General features: G+C 43.3%; 1 protein-coding gene across 2 annotated transcripts; it reads right to left on the reverse strand.

Annotated features, from left to right (window-relative positions):
• Positions 1–5031: 5031 nt before the first annotated feature.
• Positions 5032–25852, reverse strand: LAMP3 (lysosomal associated membrane protein 3). 2 transcript variants are annotated; one of them, XM_031047136.2, is made up of 7 exons: positions 25711–25852; positions 21005–21789; positions 19566–19688; positions 16754–16811; positions 14863–15030; positions 10990–11130; positions 5032–5201 (listed from the first exon to the last, which is right to left on the reverse strand). In XM_031047136.2, exons 1-6 carry the CDS (start codon positions 25751–25753, stop codon positions 10991–10993), a joined length of 1317 nt encoding a protein of 438 aa, XP_030902996.1. In that variant the 5' UTR covers positions 25754–25852; the 3' UTR covers positions 5032–5201; position 10990. The 2 variants fall into 2 exon arrangements, with proteins under 2 accessions (XP_030902996.1, XP_030902995.1); XM_031047135.2 differs by lacking the exon at positions 5032–5201 and having other exon boundaries at positions 6725–11130.
• Positions 25853–26122: the final 270 nt, after the last annotated feature.

The raw sequence follows: 26122 nt of genomic DNA on the forward strand, positions 1-26122 counted from the left end.
TGAGCATAAAGCAAGCAGACTAGGTTGGGCTAGCCTAGGCTAGGCAAGGCACGGGTAGGCTAGGCTATGCTAGGTTAGGCTAGGCTAGGCTAGGCTAGGCAAGGCGCGGTTAGGCTAGGCTAGGCTATACGAGGCTAGGCTAGGTTAGGCTAGGCTTGGCAAGGTGTGGGTAGGCTAGTCTAGGTTAGGCTAGTCTTGGCTATGCTATGCTAGGCTAGGCTGGGCTAGGCAAGGCTAATCTCAGCTCTGCTAGGCTTGGCTTGGCTAGGCTCAGCTAGGCTAGGTGCTAGGCTAGGATCTAGGCTAAGCAGTAGGCTAGGCTAGGCTGGGCTATGATAGGCACTAGGCTACGCTACACTAGGTGAGGTGCTAGGCTAGGCTAGGCTAGGCTAAGCTAGGTGACAGGTTATTCTAGGAGGTAGGCTAGGCCAGGCTAGGCTAGGGCAGGCAAGGAGGAGGAACACATCCCACCCTGTAGTGAACAAAAGGCAAGCAGGCTAGCCTAGGCTTGGCTGTGCTGGGCTAGGCTAGGCTAGGCTAGGCTAGGCTAGGCTTGGCTGCTCTAGTCTTGGCTCAGCTAGGTTCTGTAGGCTTGACTAGTCTAGGCTAGGCTAGGATTAGCTCTGCTACTAGGCTCAACTCAGCTAGACTCAACTCGACTGAGCTAGGATAGGCTATGCTAGGCTAGGCTAGGCTAGGCTGGGTTACGCTCAGTTAGGCTTGGCTAGCCTATTCATAGGAGCACGTCCACCATTTGGGGAACACAAGGCAAGCAGGCTAGGCTAAGCTAGGCAATAGGCTATTCTAGAGGCTAGGCTAGGGCAGGCCAGGGCAGGCTAGGCCAGGCCAGGCAAGGTGGAGGAGCATGTCCAGCCCTGTGCTGAACACAGTGCTAGCAGACTAGGCTAGGGTAGGCGCTAGGCTAGGCTAAGCTAGGCAGAGGAGCTTATCCTGCCCTCTGGTGAATACAAGGCAAACAGGGTAGGCTAGGCTAGGCTATGCAGAGGCACATATCATGCAATATGGTGAACACAAGGCAAACAAGCTAGGCTATGCTAGGTTACATGGAGGAGCGTGTCCTGTGCTGTGGTGAACACAAGGCAAGCAGGCTAGGCAGGCTAAGCTAGGCTGGGCTAGGCTAGGTTAGGTTAAACTAGACTAGGCTCAGCTATGCTATGATAGGATAGGCTAGACCAGGCAAGGCTAGCCTCAGCTATTCTAGACTAGGCGCAAGGCTAGGCTAGGTGCTGGGCTAGGTGCTAGGTTAAGCTAGGCTGGGCTATGATAGGAGCTAGGCTAGGCTAGACTAGGCTAGGTGTAAGGCTAGGCTAGGTGCTAGGGGAGGGAAGGTGCTAGGCTAGTCTAGGCTAAGTGCTAGGCTATGTTAGGCTAGGCTAGGCTAGGCTAAACTAGGAGATAGGCTATTCTAGAAGCTGGGCTAGGCCAGGCTAGGCTAGGGCAGGCCAGGGCAGGCTAGGCCAGGGCAGGCTAGGCCAGGGCAGGCAAGGAGGAGGAGCATGTCCTGCTCTGTGGTGAACGCAAGACAAGCAGGATAGGCTTGGCTAGCCTAGGCTATGCTAGGCTTAGCTGCTCTAGACTTGGCTCGGCTAGGCTCCGCTATGCTTGGTTAGCTCAGCTAGGATAGGCTCAACTTGACCTGGCTCATCTTGGCTGGACTAGGATAGGCTCTGCTAGGCCAGGCTAGGCTAGGCTATGCTCAGCTAGACTAGGCTAGGGGCTAGATTAGGCTAGGCAATAGGTTAGGATATGCTAGAAGCTAGGCTAGACTAGGCTAGGCTAAGCTAGGCACTAGGCTATTCTAGGAAGTAGGCTAGGCCAGCCTAGCTAGGGTAGGCCAGGGCAGGCTAGGCCAGGCCAGGCAAAGAGGAGGAGCATGTCCCACCCTGTGGTGAACAGAAGGCAAGAAGGCCAGGCTAGGCTAGGCTAGAATAGACTATTTGGAGGAGCACATCCCACCCTGTGGGGAACACAAGGCAAGCAGGCTAGGCTAGGCTACGCTATGTTGCGCTAGGCTAGGCAGAGGAGCATGTCCCACCCTGTGCTGAACACAATGCAAGCAGCCTAGGCTAGGTGCTAGGCTAGGCTAGGCTAGGTGCTAGGCTAGGCCAGGTGCTAGGCGAGGCTAGGCTAGGGTACTCTAGGTGCTAGGCTAGGCTAAGTGAAGAAGCATGTTCTGACCTCTGGTGAAGGCAAGGCAAGCAAGCTAGGCTAGGCTCTAGGCTAGGGTAGGCTAGTCTCACCTAGGTGCTAGGCAAGGCTAGGTGCTACACTAGGCTAGGCTAGCCTAAGCTAGGTGCCAGGATATTCTAGGAGCTAGGCTAGGCCAGGCTAGGCTAGACTAGGGTAGGCCAGGGCAGGGTAGGCCAGGGCAGGCAAGGAGGAGTAGCAGGTCCTGCCCTTCGGTGAACAGAAGGCAAGGAGGCTAGGTTAGGCTAAGCTATGCTAGGCTAGGCAGAGGAGCATGTCCCAACCTCTGCTGAACACAATGCAAGCAGGCTAGGCTATGCTAGGCTAGTTGAGGTGCTAGGCTAGGGTAGGCTAGACTTGCCTAGGCACTAAACTAGGCTAGGCTAGGCTAGGCTAGGTGCTAGGCTAGGCTAGGTGATTGGCAAGGATAGGCTGGGGTATGCTAGGCGCTAGGCTTGCTAGGCTCGGCACTCAACTAGGCTAGGCTAGGCGCTAGGCTATGCTAGGATATTTTATGTAGGCTAGTCTCGGCTCGGTGGAGGAACATGTTCGGCCCTCTGGTGAACAGCAGGAAAGAAGGCTAAGCTGGGCTGGGCTAGGCTGGGCTAGGCTAGGTTGGGCTGGGCTAGGCTGGGCTGGGATGGGCTAGGCTAGGCTAGGCTAGGCTACGCTACTTGCTAGGTTATGCTAGGATATTTTATGTAGGCTTGTCTCGGCTTGGTGGAGGAACATGTTCTGCCCTCTGGTGAACAGAAGGCAAGAAGGCTAAGCTGGGCTGGGCTGGGCTGGGCTGGGCTGGGCTAGGCTAGGCTAGGCTAGGCTGGGCTGGGCTGGGCTAGGCTACACTACTCGCTAGGTTATGCTAGGAACAGGCTACTTTTGCTCTTCAGGATTTGTAGGTTTATGGGACCAGCTACTGCATGGGCTTGCACACCTCCTGTCCTCCCGTGTGCACAGGGGAGTTGGGCCTATGGTCTGCCATCATTGGATTACTGTTAGTTTCCATTTTGACCTGGATGTTGTAACACAGCAAGATGAGGGCAAATCACCAAAGTCACCTTATTTGCCTCAATCATGCCAATTTACTTAACTCAGGGTAACAATGATGTTCAGGTTAGCTGTGATACTGACTGACTATAATAAAACATTTTCAAAGTAGCTTCTCCCATGACAATGTTTTTAATATTACTTATATATAGAAAAAAAAAAAAAACAAAACCAAAACAAAAAACCCACAACCAGCACTTAGTCAAAATAAGTATTTCTATTTGCTGTTTACAAACAGCAATGCAACCATGCTTTTTCACAAAAGAAATACACAAGCTATCAGTCATAACAGTACTAATATTTCACGTGTCTGTGTTTTCCATACTCTGAATCATTAGCACAATTTTTTACATACAGATCTTTGTTGGTATGCAGGTAATCTCTGCTTGTTCCACCTTTGCTTTTTTTTGTTATTTGGCATGGTGATATCTCACACCAGGACTCAGTGGCCGTACTAGGTTAAACAGACACAGGATCAGCTTGGGGATATAATATGGTCCCTTGAATCTGACTGCAAGAGGCTGTGGGCTCAGCACTTGCTCTAAAGATGAAATTTTGGAAACTAAACTGTTAAGTGAAGCTTCCACTTTTCCATAATTCATTCACTCCATTTTTCTTCAACATAATATGCTGGCAGTTTAGACGTTACCTTAGTCTTTCAAAATTCAGATTTAAAAGAATACTCAGCTGGTTTAATTTGTCTGCAAACACAAGATGGCAGCATTTTGCGTAGTTTGCCATTGAACATTGGGAAGAGCTACAGCTCTTTTGACAATGCGTAAATCAGAGGCTGTGGAAGAGTTTATGCTTTTGACAGTAGAACTAATGGAAGTTGCAAACTCATTTATATTACAAATCTGCTCTTGGTGAAGGCATGCTGCAAGCATGGCTTTTAGGGCTTGCAAAGTCAAGTGGGATCACCCAATTATATACACATACTGTTGAAAGTGCAGTGTAATAAAACTGAAATGCAGAAATTAGTAATTTTCTCACTGCCACCAATAATATGCTTAATGTGCATGTGCGTAGATAGAGGCACTGTGATGAACCTAATGATGTACTGGATAGGTTGGATTGGCAACATTATATTTTATTGTGGAAGCTTGGCATGTCTTGAAAATTTCTTCAGGTTAATAATCTAAGTACTTTTCCCACTATTATTTTTATCATGAGCAGGTTGTGAACATCACCATTTGTTTGAAATATCCATTAGTTTTCCTTGAAGAGATGAAAAAAGGTCCTCCCATGACTAAATTAACGAGGTTAAACATTGTCTGGACTCATGAATCATATTCTTCAGAAATTTCTGGGCTATAGGAAAGCCCCAGTAAAGCTGAGGTTCAAACCATTAGGGTCTGATGATCTGTGTCTGCAGTCTGCACAGATTTTCTGACTCAAACTTAACACTTCCCTTTTCTTCAACAGCTCTGGTTTTTCTTGTGTGTTTGTTTCTGCATGTGGGAAATGCCACCTGCTCCTTTTTAAATTTTTGAAGAAAGAGTTAAATAAAAAACTGAGCCAATTAAATTATAATTTAATAAAACACTTAGGATCTACCAACTTCTTAGGCAACAGGACTTGCAGAAAAAGGGAAATGTAGGGTTTGTGACATTTTGTGGCTATCTGGGAAAGCCCAGGAGTATGAGCATTGCTGTGGCTGATAAACTTCTGACATACATACCCCTGCATTATTGGCATGCAAAGGCCGCAGCCATGGATGTAAGAAGGAAAGTGTAGTCTCCAGGTGTCTTGTCACCTTATTAGTGAAGGGTTACCTTCATAAAAATCTTTCTCTCCTCACCCTTGTTATGTTCCTCAAATTAACACTTTCAAAAATACTCTTTTTTCTTCTAGACACTCTGATATAAAAACATTTCTTCTGTGAATTCTCAGCTTCCATGCTTCTGGGACAGTCCATGGTGTGACTTACAGATGGGGCTTTTTGCCTTAAAAGGAAAAATGATTGAGTATTCATTCATCCGCCATTAAAGCTTGTCAAGCAAGAGAGACTTTTGAGACATCCAGCAGGCTTCTAAGGCTTACTTCAGACTCCCAACCCACAGGCAATGAAATGCAGAAGGCCCCATATAAATCCTAGTTCTTCAGCTGAAATACATCTCCCAAGTGTGTATTTACCATCCCAGCTTCAAAAACTAACACGAACAAGCCAGGAACCTTGTCCACTTAAGTGAACCCAGCACCAAATTTAATATTGTACCGAGCCGAGCAAACGTAAAAAAGCAGAGCAAACTGACTCTGGTCTCCCTGCAGTGACACTTTTCTACCAAAGGGGCTTTTAAAGCTTTCACTTTGCAACTTGGAGGCATTAAATTATCCATCATGTAGGGATGTGCACTGACACTAGAAACAGTAATAGCAAGTGAAACATTATTATGGTATGTTATCACTGATATACTTTCCGCTGCCCTCATTGGCACTTCTCTAGCAGGTAAGTTCCTTAACCAGCTGCTGGCAGCAGAGAGGCTTTTCTCCCCCAACTTTACCATGCCTTCTGCCTTCCTACAATCCATCTAAGAACCTTTGCTTCCTTAGCCATGAAAAGTATGCCATGTGAGACTTATTCAGACATTTTAGAGCCTTGTCTCACTACAGAGAATATAGTTTTCTGTTCCCACATCTGCCCACCCCTCTCCTTCCTAGGCACATGCCACATGCCAACAGTGACCTTAGACGCATTACAGGAACCTGCACCCAATTCAGGGTTTGACTGCAGTTATTAGCCAAATGTAGATCTAGACAGATCTAGTTTCAAGTTTCTTTGAAAAGCCTTAAAGATGAAGCAGAAGAATTTTTGAGTGCCCCTCTCTATTGAGAAGTTTACCTCACACAGCTGTCTCACAGTTTGGATATTTTAAACTAGCTGTTGACATGACAAACTTCAAAATCATGGCGAAGTCACACAGAACCATAGACTGATTGAGGTTGAGAAGGACATTTAGCCATCATTTAGTCCAGCCCCACCCTTTGGGAAATTCCTTTGACCAACTTAGAAGCTGTTGAATTTTTTGGTTTATGTGTGGTATTTCCCTAGCTATTTATTTCCTCTAATTTCCATAACTGCACACTGGAAGGACGCATTCTTCTCAAAAGACTCTTATCATAATGACTAAGATTATTATCTGTGAAAGCAATGTAAACATGAAGTAACAAGCATCCATCGTCTCTGCTGTGAGTTATGGTCTGTGGGTTTTGGTCCAATAGGAAACAAAAAGATTTGGTTGTATAAAGAAATATAGTGAATTTAGATACTCTGGAAGTTGTGCTGCTGAAACAAACATGGAATGGAAGAAATAATCATCAAAGTTATATATAGAATATAGGTATATCTGTCTGCGGCTTGTGTCCAGAGCTCATAGGACGCTTCCTGTTTGTTAGATTAAACTTGTATTTTAAACAATTTAGGTGAAACAGCACTTGAGAGATAAAATAATTGCGCAGCAATGCATACTTTCATGACTAAGTATGACCTTTATTATGGAAACAATAACAATAGAAAAATAAAGAGTGTATCTTCTCATAGCAAATTATTTTCTAGCAATCACATATTATAGCAAGCTAGAAGTGATCAACCAAACCATCTTCATACACTCAAGATGCCTATCTACATCTCCCTCTTTCAACTAGAATTAACAGCTGTTTTTTAATCTGTCCACCAGAGAGCAAAAAGAACTGAAAGAAAATAAATCTTGCTTTATAAACTCCTTGGTGATTTGGCTAAGTATGACATCATCACACCCATGGGATACTCTTAGTCTACCTTGGGTGTGCAAGAGCCCACAGTGAATGGTCTGAGGTGAGAGTTGCATCAGAGAATCAGGGAGCTACATGGACGTGCTCACCTCCTAATCTGTGTGGCCCCACTGTTTCCTGACCAGCACGTGCTTGCCAGTGAGTTCAGCATAGCTTCCCTAATGGGGCTCATCATATCATTATGGTTCAGGGACGGGTTGTTCTGAGCCTGCAGCTGGGAGAAGAAGTGAGCTGGGGGTGCTGAGTCCAATGCTGCTGGTCACTCTGGGACCCAGCTGCAACTTTGTCTCCTCCCTGTTCTCTTCTCTCTACTCTCTGGGTACATGGGCTCAAGTTGACTATATGAATGGTTTTGGCAGGCAGATTTTTAGGTCAGGTTTGTTGGTAACTCTCTGTTCCAAGCAGTAAGCAGGTTGTGAACAAGTGTCTGACTATGGCAAAGAGCAGCCCTGGAAGGGAAGCAATCTACCAAGCTTAGAAAATAATATTTTCATTTACATCCATATCAACAGGAAGCAAAGAAACTACGCTGCTCCCCATGGTGTAACTATTATGGCTCACTTAGTATACAACTAGTTTATCAGAAGATCCTCTCCTTTGTGTGGTGTTTTTTTAGGGATTTTTTTGCTCAGAATGTTTCCTCAGACAAGACGTTTAAAAAAAGTCTAGCAGGACCAAGACCAATTACACCTATAGTCTTTGCACTGGGAGGAGGACCTTAGAGCAACTCCATTAGATAAAAAAGTGCCAGCCAAATATCTTCCTAAATTCTGTCAGAAAACAGACATCAGCTGTAAAAGCTGCACATGGCAGCTCAGTGAGCAGCTGGGCTGTCTAATTCTCGTTTAATGTTAAATTCAGAGAGGTAGCGCTCCATGCTATGCTGGCATGCTGACACACCTCTGCTACAGGCTGCTTGTGTGTTTTGTGGTCAGTGAAGGAGGTGACAGCATGTAGGCTGGCCTGCAGGTGGAAGAAAGGCTGCACTTAGTGGCTGGGATCTCCTGATGCAGTAAAGAATTCTCCAATGGATCCTTTACCACTGTGAAGCTCTAACCCCATTGGATTAATTTTGCTGCATGTTGGCAGCATTTCACGTGAGTTTCCAACTGTTTCATCAGTTTATGCTATGTGCCCTTCCCCCGTGCTGTTTAAAGCAAGCCCAGAGTATTATTCATCTAGAAAGGACAGTATGCAGCTTCATAAAACCAGCAAATAACAGCAATAAAAAGCATTAAAATAAATCAGATAAACCTGAATCCAAACACTGCTCAATACCAAAGCTTGATTCACTATAGAAAGAAAAAAGATTAACAGTATTAACTAACCCTAAGAACCAGAGGGATCTTATTAAGCCCAGGGCCTAAACCATGCCACTGAGTTCAGTGGGCTGCTTGCCCACTAACAGGGGACAAAGGAAGAAGAGTGAAAATAAGCTAGGTAAAGTTCACTGAGCAATATTGAAAGTGCTGGAGCCTTTTACAAAACAATAATTGAAATACTCAAATTTAAGGTTGAGTATTCAGCTGAATACAGTTCAAATCACTGCATCTGTATTAAAGTCTTGAAGGTTCAGTATTCTGTTTCTTGTTCTACTTTACCTCATCAACTGCCTCCCTTGCTCACAGCTCATTCTGTGCAGAAATGCTTCAAAATTGTCTATCTTATCAGGGAACATTTCTGGAGATGTGATTACTTCCACAGCTACATATTCTGTCAATTATGAAACAATATGACCATGTTTCCTGCTTGATGCAGACCAGCATCTTTTAGTAATTGACGGAATGGAAGGATTTCTTTTTATTTCTTAATTTAAATAAGTAAAGTCTCAATGATTAAACACTAATAAAATATCAAAACTATTTTAAAAATATTTAAGGGAAATTAAACTCACACGATATCATCATCAGTTTAACCCAGTGAAAATGCAGTAAGGTTCCACCACTATTAATAATTGGTCAGGATGTGGGCCATTATTTGTGCAGATTAAACTAGCTCCCAGAATTTGTATTTTGTTTAGATCCAGATTCAACTGTCAACAAGGAGTTTTTGCAGATTACTTTGGTCTGTCTTTTTTTTTAATGGGTGCCATTCCACAGCCCTTTTCCAAGCAAAACTTTAACTGGTAAAATTTAAGCCATTACCCTGACTCCTAAGGGGAAAGTGTGTTCTTATTTAATATTGTTTTCTCTTATTTAATATTATTTTATCTTCTGCAAGATTTTCAGACATGATTTCTTGTAATTTTTATGTTCTGCAGTGAACAGATGGTGTGGTATGTGCACATGTGTCCTTGTGCACATTTGTGCATATGTTTAGCTTTGTAAATCTTTTGTGACAAGGAGATTTTTCCTTGTTACAGCAAAGAGCATTAGCTGAACTTAATTGCAAAAGCAAGTCTGATGCTTTCATCACTTGCTTAGCAGGAAATAGACTACAGAGTGTATCAATTAGTGTTCTTTAAAACAGCTCCAAATTATTTCCATATGAAAATCCAGCTCCTCAGCTGTGAGCATGCTGAGTAGCATTCACTTTGGGCAGAGTTTGTCCAAGGCCTGTGCATGTTTTTATTTCCCACAGAAGCCTTGAACATATCCCATCATAGTGGATTTCTGTTTGTTCATGGACCTTGTGCAGGTCTACCACAATCGTGGCCACTTACTCCCTGGCATTTTCAGTGACCATGGTATCTTCCTGGATTAAGAGAGACCACAGAGCTGCTGTCTCAGTAGAGGGAGTTACCAAGTTCAGTGGCAGGCATTGAATCAGATCTTTGTTTGAACAGGTGAAAGGGGTGATTTATGAGCTCTCACAAGACCACAAAATATTAAGCTCTTTGAATTTATCATGCAAAATCATCAGACCACATGTCACCGTGTTTTCACACCCTCATGTTAGATTTCTCCACATTGTATGGCAAACATGTTGCAAAAGGATGCTGTGCCTTGAGCACCAATTGACAAGCGGGGCAATTTGGCCTGGTGTGGCAGACGGATGCAGTTACTGCCTCCAAACTCCTGCCCAGTTCTGCTGCACACCTCAGCTGCTTGTCAATCAGCTCCTGAATTGTGCAGTTTGCAGGATAGCACTTCAGGATAAATTTACCAGTGTCAGATTGCTCGAATGTGCTGTGCTTTATGAGGCTGCAGCTCAAGAATTATTGACAGAAGTTCAGACATTTTGCAGCAGTGCTGAGACAAGCAATAAGAAGTGATAATTTAGGCACACACTGGTCAGGCAGCCCCTGTGTGACCTCAGCTGGGTAATCTCTTATTTGCATCCACAGTCACTGGAAACTAGAAATTTCTCTAAAAACACTGCCTCCAGGATAAGAATCACATATTAGTGCTCTGTCCTTGTCAAGGGTTTAATAGGAAAAACAAGGACTTGCAGAATGTAACCCTGTTACATACAGGACTGGTGAGAACTTGCCAATGGAAGTCACACACTTGCCCTGAGACTTCAGCATACACAGTGTTCCCACAAGGCTTTCCCTGAGCTCTGATTTAACAAGGTTGTCTGTAGCTGTGGACCTCTGGTTTAGTCACTTGAAGGTTGTGTTACTGGACACATCTATTTTAATAAATCTAAATGCTATCTTTAACAAACCTGATGGATTTTCTGGGGAATAGTGATACTGCTTGCTTTAAGCTATTTTTAGGCATCTGACTTGGGTGGTATGAACTGCCTACTTTGTTGATAATATAAAGAATTTAAGCTCCTCACTTTGGTCCTCTGAACTATATCTAAATTAGATGCTAAGAATAGCCTAAAGTAGATAGTATGAGTTCTCTCCTTCCCACCTTAAAGAAATCATTTCCAGAAATATTAGCTTTAAAGACATTGGTGTCATCCCTTAAAATCACTTAAAAATGTGGCTTCAGGGTAGTGAGATTGCCAGGTAGAAGCTAAAACTCCTGTGACTTCTCTACTCGCTATGCACATTTGGAAATACAAGTGCACCTCAGATACGTTCGTATCCTCTTTGCGGCTTTCTTCTGGAAATCAGGAAAGTGGCAAACATGATGACTAACAATCCCAGGATACTCAGCCCGACTGCAATGGGAGCAGCTTTGCTGTTTTTATCAGGAAAACATTCTTCTTCTGAAAGTAAAAGCAGATCAGGAAACGTGTTACAGCAGAACAATGTACCCCTGGACTATACATCTGCATTCCAGAAAAGATAAAAAGTTGGCTAATACAAGGAAGAATTTCTCAAAACCTTGGTTTTTTTTTTTGTTTCTTTTTTCTTTTCCTCTTTCTCCTTCCTGAGCTTTACTTACTACACTTTTATCTGTAGTGAACCCTGCCTCAAGAAAACAACACTCACCCCATTCAAAACAGCTAAATGCTTCACTGGAGAATGACTCTGCTCTTTCATGTCTGCAGTAACCGTTTTACCATCAAGACCAGTGCATACACATGCAGGAGTAGGAGGCTTTCTTTCTGCTAGCAGATGTGGAGCATCTCACTACAAAGTGCAAGTCTGAAAATAAAGAGCAAGACACATCCTACATGGACAAAAACTGTTCCTTTGTGGCATCTAGTGGCTTCTGCCCAGTAAGAAGAGTCAGATCAGAGAAGAGAGCCCAGAACATCACTGGTGCAGCAAGGACCCTAGTTAAGTCAGTATTTCCTAAGAAAAATAAAATTCTAATTATTCTCCATGTTTAATTCAGAATGTTTGTGGATAACTGTGGCTGAGAACATCCAGAGATGCCAGGAGCCTTGGACTTAGTCCAGGGGGTTGCTTTAGCAGTACCATTGTAATTTTATTGTGCATATGATAATATCAGAAAAAGTTTTCATAGAATGTTTATGTTTTTTTTCTTTTTATACAAATAATATTTTTTAAGAACCATCCAAAGACATATTCACTCTAAACATACCTGTTAGCTACAGAGGGGGAAAATACTGACTTTCTCAACCAGTCCCTACCCAAATGAATATTCAAGTCATCTTCCGATTAAATGGAAACTCATTACTTAAAAATCAACTTCCAGACTTGGGTAAATTGTTGGCTTTCCTGTGGAGAGACTGCATCATCTGGGTCACCAATCTAAACACAATATTTACTGAGTGACAATGGCAGAATCAGTGTCAAATTCACAATACAGCAGGTTTAGCCTTAGGAGTAAAGGCAAGGTCTGGGAAAGATCACTAATGTGTTATCCCAGAACAGGATCAGTCCTCCATCTACCATCTGATCTATAGGAAAGGTCCTTCCTTGGGCTCCAGGGAAACCAAGATCTCTAGCATGATGCTTTGAGTGGCACCTGAGTAGCAAACTATGCCTTTCACAGGGTAGCTTGATCAGCTGAACCCCACAGTGTATCCCAGCATAGCCATGAATCCAGTTTACAGCCATAGAGATTAATCCAGTTTACGAGGGAGAACCAACACTCTCTGCCTCTTTCACTCCCTGTGACTATTCCAAAGTAGATTTCAACAACATTCTAAGACAAACCCCTCTATTGTTATTGTCTAATTCTGATGACTATGCTGGCACAGATCATAGCTTAGTTTGGCTTTTCGCCGGTGGGAATCTTTATGCCAATGGTGGGCAGTTAGCCCAGGGAGCATGTGAATGTATGACATCACATCACAGCTCCAGACCCCCCACATGGCTCTGCCCCAAATCTGATCTTCTTGCCATCTGATCCAGATAGTGATTTCACATGGTGCAATGTCCCAAAGCTAAAAGCACCAGCATTCTACTAGATGCTGCCTTTAAAAGGTTTGTCTGATTAATGTAACCTGCAGTTAAGGAAGTGAGCTGAAAAGTATTTGCATTTAAATATTGCAAAAGCAGGGGATGTTTGAATTGGCCATTTTGCTTTGACAGAACATTGGGCTATGAACCCTAGGAGCTGTTTCTGATATACTGAAGTGCAGTTCAAAGGACACTTTTATGGTTTTCTGGACTCAAACAAATAACACTGCTGCAGTCTGTACAAAACTGTAAAGAACTTAAAACCAATGATCATGGGTGTTTTCTTTTTTTCCCCCTGTTAAACATAAGCAAATGAGGAGCAACAGAAGTGAAACTATCAGTCTTGAGACACCCAAAGGGAGGAGGCTGGTGAAAAGTCATTCCTTTGCTGAGGGTTTTCTCTTTCCAAATCTGCATAAACAACACAGGCATGTAACAGTCTCATAACCATTTCATGGCCACTGGGGAATTATTTCAGAGGTGGTAGCTGCTTTCTCAGCCTGTTGGTTAAGAGCAAAACCAATTTAATTTTGTATATGGTACTGATTAGCTGAGATTAGCCTGACCCTGGGATGGGGGAGGAGGAGGAAAAGAGAGAGTCTTTCTAAGCTCTGTCTCTCCTAGAGGTGAGGCCCTACCAAAAGCCATAAATGAACTTGCTCAGTATAGAAATTTGAATAGGAATGTGGGGACCAGACAGGATCTCATAAGTTGTTTCAGCTCAGTGTTATCCCTTGAAAAAGACCTTGATGAGAATGAGCGCATATATTGGATTCTCAGTGTGGCTTTTAAAGAAAAGCATGCAAAAAAGAAAAGAACAGAAAGTCTCAAAAAGCCCCAAATGTTGTTTCCCATTATATTCCTTTCAGAGTAAAAAATGCAGCCAAAATTGTGACTTAACAAAAAGAATCTAACAGAGCCAAACTGAGCCAAAAGTCAGATCTAAAGTAAAAAGAAGACTATAGGGGCAATATTTTTTAATCCTGCAGAAAGTCAAATGTCACAAGGGAATGTTTTATTAGTGCATCTGAAGGGCTGGAGAGCTGATGAGCTTGTCTGCCCACCTGAATTCTTCTATGGAAACTCCCTACGAGGAAGTCACAGAAATGAGAAGATGCACAGTTTGAAAGTGATCACAGGATCCCGTCTAGTCCATCTCTCTGCTTTTTGCAGGATCTTTCATGCATCTCATGAAAAGTATGGCAGTAGACCCTGAGAGTATCCATACTGTGAGGCACAGGAGTTTCCTGGTGCACCCAGCAGCGTTGGACCCCACAGCCCGGTCAGGTCCTGGCTGCATCACTGGACAAGAAACAAGGATGACATCTTATTTCCCTGTGGAAGGAGCCCCAGGTGTGGGTGTAGGGAAGAAGTTGTTATGAGCCCCAGTACATTCTCCCAGTGTAAGCAATCCAGAGATTAGGGAAGTCAGTACTGGTCTGTCCTTGTCTTTTACTAAGCCACATGGTTGCCTCTTTGTGGTGCTGCTCAAGACGGGACAAATCACAGAGATGAGCATCACATTCATTCTAGAACTGTGAGCATGCCAATTGTGCTCCTTCTCAGAAGCACATTTCATCATGTCTAGACACAGCTGCTCTGAAAGTGTCATCCTGCATTCACAAATATTCCTTATGAGTTGGCAGTTCTGCTGCTGCAGCTGTGGGACTTCATGAGTGTCAAGAGCCTTGCAAAATAGATAAAATCTGACTATACTGAGAACAGTGACCTTGAACAGATCTGTGTATTAGAGGTTTGGGCATTGCAATGGTAGTGAACACGCCCCTGCTTGCCCTGGGGGAAAATGCATGAAGAATAAAATTGTGGTTGTAGAGCTGAACAATGAGAAGGTGAAACAGAAGGTACTTAATGCAGGAGGAGAAGATACTTTTCCATCTTCCATAGGTATTAACACTGTGTTGAAAATGATTCAGAAAAGGGTGAGAAAACAGTATCAGGCAGGTTACACTATTTAGAAGCTATTACAAAGTTGTGATTGCACTATAGGTATTAACAGGATCACTGTGTGTGTATGGTTGTAATCTAGCAGATTATATCTGTGAGGCTACCAGAGTGCTGACATGTAAATCCCAGGAGGGTGGAAAAGGTATCCTTCTCCTTACCTTTTCCAAACTGGTTACCAACAATATCAAATGCCTGCAGCTGCATATTAACAAAGAGTAGCTGGAAGTTCTTCTCCAGATTGAAGGTTTGCTTGCTGGCACACTTAAAGGAATTCCCCAGCTTTGTTGTAAACATCTTCTCTTGTACAGCTCCACAGTAAAGCATACCTGGAGGCCATAAAGACAGATAAAATGAGAACCCACACTAACTGTTGGAATCAACATCTTTCTGAGATAAAATGGAGGATCCACGGTGCTTTGGTAGAGCAGCAGTCACAGATGTGACTAAAGCATGGACACTTCCCCCCTAAAGTATCAGTTACATTTCTTCCATGTTTAAATGAGTCCAACTCAGCTGAGCTTGGGTCTGAAAAGGTGGCTAAAATTCCAGATGCTCCTTCAAATCATATTTTAACAACTTGAGTCTGCAAGAAGGGGTTAGGATTCTCACAGGAACAGACATCTGTCTTAGGTCTCCAGCACAGCTATTTCCAGACAAAACAGAGATGCCATCTCTGTATGTATATATCATGTCCGTATTGCTTTATGCATTAAATATGTTCTTAAATGTATTCCCATGTCACAGTAATTTATGGAAAATCTGGCTCAAATTAAATTCATGAAAAGATCTTGTAACCTAGGCATATCCTTTATGCATATCCTCCTTTATAAGCAGATATACCAGTTTAAAGCAAAATCATCCACATTACCAACTCTGCATCACTGTATCTCAAGCAAAACTGCTGGCACAACAGCACACAGCATACTCTTGGTCCCCTTCAGTCAAAAGCAGTACACCAGTGTGTACTGATACAGATAGTTCAGTGATTTTTATCCCTGAAAAGATACGGGTTTGCTTACTGCACAGGTACTGCTGGTGGTCTGTGAAAAGGCAGCATCTGGCAGAGAGGCAGTAACAAGCAGGCAGGGATAGCAATGGCTCTTGCCAGCACCACTGGGAGGACTCAAAGTATATTTGAAGATTTTAAAACTTATGATTAAGCAGTTTAGTTTGTATTTGCTGCGGTTTGCACTTAGCGATGCACATTTAGACTGAGACCATCCCGAGGAGACATGTCATGTGGATCAGCTTTGCTTTTACTTCAATTGCTGTAGATCACATCCAAATACTCATGAGTAACAAATGGAGAAGTGACATAACATAGTCGTTATCCCATCACAGATTTGAAATATTTGGAAGAATTTGTGCAAAATTAATGTCAGAGAAAATCTGAGGTGATGCCTTAGAATTTTTCTCTCTGACCTAAACAATGTTCTCTTAGCAATTCTTGGTATGTCAAATCCAGAGCAGCTCCTGACTGTTCAAATGGTGAGAAGCAGGGTTGTATCAGAAAAAGAAAGAAAGAGAAGAGCACAGACAAGGTCTAAGATTTGAGGATAAAGAACTTCACCCTGGGTCACCCTGTATTTCTACAAAATCAAGACAAGCCTCCTCTTGATACTGGTGTATTTGAAATTTGGATCCAGCTCTGCATTTTTGTTATCCAGATACTGTATTCATTTAGTACACTTATTAGATTGGAAAGATGCGTCCAGACAAACTGGAGTCACAGCATTTTTGTGGTTCTGCAGGTAAAATCTTTGAGGGCTGTTTATATATTAAATTTAGGTTTCAAGTAATCTCTATTCAGAGAGAGGTGGGGCAGGGACAGTTTTTGAGGACAAAAGGAAAATTGAACAATTCTGATAAAACTGCATCCTAGTTCCTTCTCTCGCATATTCATACCATGAGATTTAGGTGAATGACATGTTGAAAGCCTGATTGAAAAAAAAAAACAGTTTGCAAAGATACAGTGTTTTAAATATGTAAAAGCCTATCTCACACCCAGAAGAGTTCAATATGAAATTAAGACAACGTAAAATTACTAACCTTCAGAAGATAACTGTAACCTGGTCTCAATTTTACTGACATAGTAGCTTGGAGCTTGCTGCAAAAGAAGATGTATCTTTATTCACAATACATCCTCATATTTGTAAAAAAAAAAAAAATACAGTTCACCACACCAAAATGGTCACAAAGTGTTTCCCAAAGAAAAACATTTTAAAGCTCCATCATCAAGACCCAAGAACCAACTTGCCTGTATGTATTGTTTTTTTGTTTCCAGGTCACTCCATCTAATAGCTAAGAAGCTGGTGTCATGGAGCCGCTTCAGCTACATCACCAGTTCTGCTCAGTTCAGTGAAACTGAACCATAGAGCTGTAGTTTACACAGATTACTAAAGCTAGACATTTGTGTGACGCTTGTGGCAACCAAAAGTAGGAGGGAGTTAAACAAATAGTATACGTTGCACAAATTAACAGGCATATTATAAGGACATTTTATTTTTATTCACCTGTTCTGCTTTACTGAGAGTCCCTACAGTGCTCTCCTGAGTGATCCTGCACTGAATGAATCCATGCTGACCTGCAGTCTGACTGCTTGCAGGACCTAAGCCTGCGCCTTCAGAAGGACTTGGGACTCGCAGTGCTGCAGAGCACTTTATGCATAGATGTCCTTCGCATGAGCAAACTGCAGAATGCAAAAGAGCTTCTGTGTTCTCAGTAATACTCCTACTTAAAGGAATAAAAAAGTGAGGTTAAATATTACCTTTTTTTTTTTTGGAGGCAGCTCTAACTTCTGTTTGGTCACAGTTAGTACCTTGGCTGGGGGAAACACCTGCTCCTACTTCAGGTCTTGTGGGTTGGTTACAAAACTTCCTTTTTTCAAGTTCTTTGCAAAAGGCAGCTGCAGCAGTGAGTACTGAGTCAGCCTCTCACCTCCTGCTACCCTGCACCAGCACCCCAGCCCTGTGGCCTAATCCAGCTCCTCTTTCACCAATGAAAATCAGAAGTGCCACCGTGGGAGCACTCCTGGTTCAAAGCAGTTAGAGAGACTGTGGAGGACAAACACATAAAAATCAGCAGCAAAATGATTTCATATTAACTTGAATTTCAAAGAAGTTTGAGGCAAGCCCTGCTATTCTCTTGAGGCTTATCTTTAAGTGAAGGGTGGATTGTCTAATTCTGTGCCAACAACCACTTCTTTTAGGGCAAGAGAGGTCAAGTATCTCCTAAAGGTTCATGTCACTCTCCTTAGCACTGCTGCAAGCTGGGGCTTTCGTGGGTACTTGAATCATCAGACTTTTTCTAAGGATCCTTGTAACACAGAAAATGCTCACCTTGTTGCAGGAAGCATACATTTAAAGCAAATACTTATGATCTGAACTGAACCTTTGTTTTAAAACAGCTCCTTGATTTTTTACCTCACTTTTCCTTTGTAGCTTTTAGAAAACACTCTGCCATAAACTAAAATTAAGATGATTCTTAATGGAAATCTTTTCTCTTCTCAAGCATTAATGACTCAGGAGTGGTATAATTTGCTGTTGTCTCTTGGACTTTCTATAGAAAAGACTAATTAAGTGCTTGTACTTAATTGTCATTAATTTGGGCTTGGAACCAGGCTGTAAGATTGACATTTTGGCTTGATTAACTGAAGGACACAGATCAGCACTGATGGCCAAATACAGCTCTGAACTGCTATGGAGCTCCAGGATATGGTCTTAATGCATGTAACATTCATTCAGAGTTTGATGGGAACCAAACCACACTGTATTCCTCCCTGTCCATTAATAACTTTATACACAGTATTCATTTCTGTTGTTAGCTCCACTGGCATTACCACCCAGCCATATTAGCTTTCAGACAAATAGTACTGCGCACTGCCTCCCAAAATGTGTAAACGATGCAAATGTCTGAGGAAGCAAGAGTATGGCTGCACTCAGCCATTTTCTCCCATGGTTACCAAAATAGCAACAGCACTTTTGGTAGCTTATGTTAAAGCCTCATCCATGTACGATGCAGTCCCAGTGGGGAACATGGTAACAACAGACACAATGTCAAAAAGAAAGCTTGTTTTCCTACCATGTAAGTAGGGCCTTTCTCTTGCCCAAGTTTCTCTGCATACTTATAAGTCTCCTTAGTGTGGTACATTTTAAGGGCACTTACCTACAATTTTGCTGTTGTAGTTCACTTGTTTGGAATTTTCCACTGAGAAATTAGATAAAATTAGTCCCTTTCAGGGGTGGATGGGCTGTGGCTCCTTGACACTTACAACTGCATAGACTGACCTTTCAATTTAACAACCACAGTTGGCTTTTGGCTGGGCAGATGTGATACTTGGCATTTATGGGAAGCAAATGACTAACCTCACCTGTATTCAAGTGGTCCTTGAGACACCATTTTGGAAGAGCAATTTGATAGTTTGAGTTAAGAGTTCCCAGCACACATACCTTAGTCATCTGCAGGGACTATAGTCCCAAACCTGTTTCCTCTGTTCTGCTCCAATCCAAACAGCACTTTCTATCAGAGGATGGCAAGGCGTACTTATCCTTCACTGCATATATGAACCTTTCCAAACTGAAAGTTCAGCTAGACAAGATGTGATTTAACGTTGAAGTTAGCCCTGCTCTGAACAGTGGGTTGGACCAGGTGGCCTCCAAAAGTCTTTTCCAATCTGAATTACTCTGTGGTTCTGTGAATCTAGCCTCTTGGGAAGGATGGGAGTAATAGTGTTTTATATACAGGTCAAAACTAGCATAGAGATAGATAAAATGCCTTTCGCACTGTACAAACTGGTTTAAAGGCAGTCTAAACTCCACCTCCCCAGTTCCAAACACTCCTTCTCTCTAAATGCAACAATTACCTTTACAAAGGTGAAGTTTACAAACCCTCCACTGAAAGTTATGTTCAGCTCAGACTGCACCATCCCACAGCTTCCAAATGTCTGTGTCACATTGGGGTTGACAGTCATGTACTTCATTTGCTTCTGTGGAGAGAAAAGACATTGCAGGGCTGCTGATGGAGAAGAGAAGGGAAGATTACTAAGAAAAAGATAGCAGCATTTATTTTCCCCAAGACAGGCGCTGGGGCTCAATTAATAGGCCAGTGGTGGTAGCAGCCTAACTGCTGTGTGCCAGGGCTGTTCCCTGCTCCTGAACCAGCACTAGCACTTGTCTGACACATCACCAGCCTGTTCCAGTGGGTAAGATAGCAGAAAGTAATAGTTTTCTGCTCATTCAGTGAACTGATACAATTCAGAGTAGGGTCAGATGAGTGCTGGTGGTAATTTGAAGAGGGGGAGAAGTGGGAAATTGTGCCTGAAGGCAGGAGAAAGATCAAGACAGAGGCGGATAAGGGTTTAATTGCCTTTGACATGTGTTGCTCCTCATATCACTCTGGCCCCTTCTTTATGTCCTCCATAGTTCATCTCTAGCATCTGCCAACCCACACTGTAGTCTGAAAGGAAAGCTCTGCAGCCCTGAATACAGTTGGGCTCCTTCAGTCTCATCTCAAACACACCTTACTATTGTAATAGGCATCTCACCATGGTCTGGTGAGGCTGGGAATCATGCTTTCCTGTCTGGCTTATGTCATGAAGAGGGATGAAAATTACTTTTACCAATATTAGATATGTAAGAAACTTTCAAACCCCAAACATGTAATGGGTTTGGCCCAAGGCATATGAACTTCAGAGCCTGAGACCCCACATATCCTATTAATGGAGGCTACAAAACCAAAGTCTGAGTGACATAATCACACTTTCAGGTTTTATGACATCTTTTGCTAGACTATTCACACCATTCACCACTGCTAAGAGAAGGTACCAGCTGCCCAGCACCCCTGCTCCGGTACAGCCTGGCAGTTCCTGTGATTCTAAAATCTTCATGTGTCAGTACCAGGGCAACCCATCCCTGGATCCAAGTCTGTGAACTGATAATTTCTTGCTTTCGTTGCAACTCACAATGTCAAGCCCTTCACAGAAGTCAACTCAGATTTTAACTAGTCTCCCATTCTAGAAAACACAAATAATAGAAGGCTGATCTACTCCCCCAGTACTGCTACTGCACACACATCAGTGAAATAAGAAAGCACTCATATGACCCACTGACATCATCATACAAGCCAAGGTGCACCAGCCGAGGTGCTGTGGCACAGAAAGGCCTGAGACTGGTAGCAAGCCACGTTTTTTTATCATACAAGCTGCCTCCTGAAAACTGATTTGAAAAGAATTAATTCCAGTGAATGAAGAAACCTTGCAATTAAGTCGTTACAAAGCTCAGCTTTGTAGTGCTTCCACCTCACCTGTGCATTTTGAGCCATCAACTGCAAACCCATGACTGCTTTGATGCAGGTCCTGTTCCCACTGGAAATGGTGTATGTGCCAGTGGGGATGGGAGAAGGCTGAGGTGCAAGAGTGGGCCTTGCTGTCATCATAGTAGATGGGATGGCTGTTTGAGTCCCTGGATGAATGGTTGTTGCATTTGTCATGGCTGGGGCTATTGAACTTTCAGGTAGTGTTGTTTGATTTCCAGATCCTGTGGTGGGCTGTACAGTTTGCATGGTGGTGGCTGTAGTATTTATGGCAGTAGCTGTCATTTGTGTATTTGGTGTTGTATGTTTTATGGTTGTGTTTGTGGCTGCCGCTGTTATTTCTGCACTCACACATGCTCTGTCTTGCTTGGTGAAGGACACAGGGTGTATGGTTGCATTATTCACTACAAGTGTAACCGTTTCCATTGCCTGGGTTGTAGTCTGACCAGCTGCAGTTGTATTGTCTGATGATATTGCAGATACCATCATGGGAGATTTCCGGCTGATCACTTGCGTGGTGGTTGCTGCTGCCTGGTCTGTCATGTGATGACCTGGTGCTGTTGTTACCTGATGCTGGTCTGTTGTCTGCACAGTTGTTCTATGGCTCGTGGATGTTGTTTTAAGAGAGCCTGTGCTGTTAAAATGAACTGTGGTACCTTGGTGGGATGAAGAATGATGACGGGGGTGTGGCTGAGAGGTAGTTGTATGTGTGAAGGATATGGTTTCTGGAGACACCTTGACCCCTAAGGCCACTTCAGCAAAGCAGGAGGAAAATGCTGCAAAGAAACAAGTAAGTCAGTAGTCTGAAAACCTTTATGTTTGACATTTCTGCTGATAGCTACAATGTAATTGCATTGAATTTGCTATCAAATGGCCAATGTGGTTTAATTCTTCATTTGGCTCCAGTCATGATAGGAGAGTAAAAGCAGACATGCTGTTGGACTATCTATAGCTTTTCACTCCTCTCCCAGTCTTCACATCTCTGAATAAACCCACTGCAGTGAAGCACATTGGCTCCCAGTTCCCTGCACTACTGTTACGGCTGAAGAAGCCAAAAGATGCCAGAGGTGTGAGCAGACCTTGCACAATCCCCAGACAACACAAGAATTCTCTTACAGGCAGTAGTACAGCAAGATTTACTAGAAGCAAATTATTAGGATCTAAGGCAGATGAAGTGTATATAACGGAAAGAGTGGTTGGTTACTTACCAACAAAGCATGGGGAAACGGGACATTTTTTATGCATGAAGGAAGTGAGGCAGTGTAATGGCCTTACAGTGATTCACAATAGTCTGGGAAACTGGTCTGGGAGACAAGGAAATTCCAGATATTTATTTATGGTTTTGTTGTAGCCAGGCCAGCTTGAACCCCAAAGTTCTTCCTCCTGGGAGGTATCCAAGAGGATGCTCCAAACAAGAAAAGACTTTTTAGTGATGGGCTTTCAGCCATGAGAAACACATTTCAGGGTACAGCATCCAGGGGCATTTGGGACACATCTGGAAATAGTCACAGCACCAAAATTACACTTCCATCTTATACCATTTACAGGAATATGTCCCTTGCAGGGCTGAAAAGAAAGCATCTGCCTCCTAAATAACAAAGTGAAGAAAAACTGGGAAAAGTATATTGAAGAGTAGATGAAGGTCAGAACTCTTCTGCTCAAGCCTGTCATTATAAATATGCAAGAAGACCCTGTAAAGACAAAGTCAAGCTAAAATAAACCATAAATCACTGATTTATATGAATTCGCTGATGTGCATGAAGCTTCAGGTGTAGTTAAATGCTTTTCTAAATTAGCTTGAGGACAGAGATGAATTCTCTATTTTCAAGAGAGAAGGGACCTGTGCTGTAACAAACTTGACTCCCAGTGTAGCTGCTATCATCAGAGAAGTGCAACTTGATACAGTTGAAAAGACACAAAAATAAGAGGACAGATTCCCCTGACTGCAAATTTATCAGAAGGAACCTAAAAATGACATAATTAATATGATACTTTAGTTCTTTTTCTCACTTTCCTTTAGTCTTTACCACACCTTATGGCAGAGTTGAAAAGCAGATAACTTCTCTCTTTCTCTGCGTGCTGGTGGAAAACCAGAACAGTTGCTGTATAGCAGCCATAGGTAGCCGCAGCTAAATGTGTTACCACAATAAAAACAAAAAAGAAGTTGCCATTTTCACTTTTTTTCCCCTGTAAGACTGCACAATAAACTACCTTTAAATTTACATGTCTTAAATAATCAGTACTTCTTAGCTTTTTGCTCAACAGATTGGTTTTGATTACTGACCAGATAACATTTATCTTACAGACAGGGAGAGAAACATTATTTCACTGACATTTGGATGCCAGACACAGCTTTTAAATGAAACTTTATTTTCCCCAAAAGATCACTTCAACCTAACTATTTTTCATTACAGAAGTGTTCAGCCTGATAGGGTCACTGAGGACTAAAGTCAGAAATGTCTTTGGAGTGGCCTATGGCTCACGGTCACCAGGTGACCTGCCAGCTCCTCCAGCCTCCCACAGTTCTCTCAGGCATTTGGAGGTTCTGTCAGGGCACAGCCACACTGCTAAACCTAGGTCATCTTCTCAAGAAGCATTCAGCCACACGAGCTCCCAGGGATAGGTAAGAATTGTTGACTGTTCTCTAGTTGCACCTAATGAGCTTTGCTCTTCCTGGGTAGCTGTTGGAGGTAGTTGGGTAGCTCTGCTGAGTGAAGGGACAGGTGGGCCCATGGGGTGCCAGTCCTACCCTCCTGCTAAGGTCTGGAAGGTTTCACCATGGCTCCCTCATCATCATAGCATTGCCTCTCAGGAAGCATGCCTCTCAGCAAAGGAGCCACCTGAAAAGCTCTCCATCCCCAGCCCCTTTCACAGCTCTGCCATTAAAGAACAACAAATACTCGCAGCTCTGCATCCCAGATGCAGTTAATCTCCCCAGTTTGGTTTTGGTCTGGTATTTTTTCTATGAAGCCAGTTCATAAAGTCATACGACAAACATTTTGCTCAAGGGACACATGGTCCCTGGGGTGTGTCTTCCTGGAGCAAACTGCAGTCTCCTCATCACACCTTGGCTTCAAAGTTGTAAGCTACAAATGTCGAGGGCTGTGTTTCTGCCCAGCAAGTTTCTTTGCATGCAACACTCCAGAATAAGGCCTCAGAAAAGGATCAGGGCAGCTCTTGGAGATTCACTGCTCCCAGTCTGCACCTGGAGCCCTCATTTTTGTGCTTTGGTGACAAATTTTAGTCAATGACAGCAAAGGAATAACAGTGCTCTGCTCCCAGGCTTTCAGTGTAAGGTGGAGCACTCGATGACATGATCTGGCTGTGACATTTCTCAGTCTGCTGTCCTGTAACAGAGTGGGTGAAAAAAACTCACTGAGGACTTCTTCCCCTTCCTGTCTGACCGCACACTCATGCTGCTCAGCCACCCAGAGGGTTTGTTCTGCTTTATGCTGCCCAGAAGAAACGCCCATATTTAGCTGGCAGGTTTTGTGTGGACACAAAAACCTGACCCAGCTCCTACAATCACTGAAAACACTCTCACCAGCACAGTCTGCTCTGATCTGAGTCCTTGAGGAACTGAAAAAGCCCCAAGATTTCCTGAGAGGTTTCAGTACTGTCACAGTTTCCCTTTAACATAGGAGCCATTTCTTAAGCGTCCAACCCATTAGACCTTTATCCATTAAACTCTGATTATGTGTAATTCCCTATCTGCACAGAAAGACTTGACTTTGTGGCATTAGTAAAACGTTACAAGGAATGATCAAACATGGATAAGGAGCTGAGGAAACAAGCTCTTTCTGGTCAAAAAGATCCATGTTGACCCTGAGTTATTAATGTTACCTCCTCAGTCTGATCTTGCTCTACTTTCATGTATATGTTTGGAAGCTACTTCAACAGACTCTGTCTGTGAAGTCGTTGTGGGAAAGCAGAGCAGATAACAGCATGAGATGCTTATGGTTGAGTCCCTAGCTGGGAGGGCGACAGAAGTTGTTACTTTGTGATCCCTGTGTGCCAATGGCAAAGTCCACTGCAGAAATCCAATGCCCCACCAGCGAGCTTAAATCTTTAGCCACTACAGAGATTAAGTCATGCTCTGTCTTTCTTAATCTGGCAGAGCTTGTACTGCTGCGGGTGCTGAGGGATGACTTCACATGCTGGGTCACATCCTTCTTCAGGCTGGCTCCACAGGTTCACAGAGCAGCACTAAGGATTGGAGGGTGACTGTGATGTGGTTTGTCACCGAAATAAGCCCCAGCCTGCCTTTTCCAAGCCCCTACCTCACTCTTGCTTTCCTGATCATGCTCTGCATCTTGCAATGCAGGCAAATTACTCAAGCAGCACTTCCTTAGTTCTTATTCTGCTTGTCAGTTCTGCTGGTCTGGAAATAACTTTTAATTAAGAAAAGCAAGCCCCCAAAAGTCTGCTTCTAATACTATTTTCAACTCACTCCATCACACAGTCAGAGTTCATCACCACAGACTGCAAGGGAACATTCAGAGGTAAATATCAGACCAACTATACCAGCTGCAATGAAATGTATTTCTACTTATTTCTTAGAAGTGGGACTTTACTAAAAGCCCTGAGTGCTAGCAAGAAAACTAAAGTTTCAGTCTGCTAGGTGCTGTCCTGACTGCAAGGAAACAAAGCCAGCATACTTCATTTTCCTCATAGAAATGGTGGAGGATATTACTCACCACAGGTGGTTAGCAAGATGAATTGCCATGTGCTCCTCCCCATGGCCAGCAAGTTTGAGAGATGCTGCTTCTCACTGTGGAGTGAATAGAAAGGAGATCAAGGTTTCCTGGGGACTGGAAGGTTTCACTTGGTGCAGGGAGTGCTCAGTCACGTGGCTGGAAAGGAGGTGGGGAGAGAGGGGGAGACCTTGCATCTGTAAACTACTGCAGAAGAAAATAAATTATGGTTAGGACAGGAAGTGAAAACAGAAGGGACTGCTGGGCTAACTAGGGGGAGGACAGGCTCTCACTCTCCAGCTGAGATCTGGGCCATTCTGCAAGCCACATAACGCTGCAAACGCCTCTCCCCAGTTTCATAACCTGATGCAGACTGCAGCTGTGCCTCAGTGGAAGGATACAACCTGTAAATCAG

This window comes from Melopsittacus undulatus, chromosome 6 (assembly GCF_012275295.1).
Source record: "Melopsittacus undulatus isolate bMelUnd1 chromosome 6, bMelUnd1.mat.Z, whole genome shotgun sequence".
NCBI lineage: Eukaryota > Metazoa > Chordata > Aves > Psittaciformes > Psittaculidae > Melopsittacus > Melopsittacus undulatus.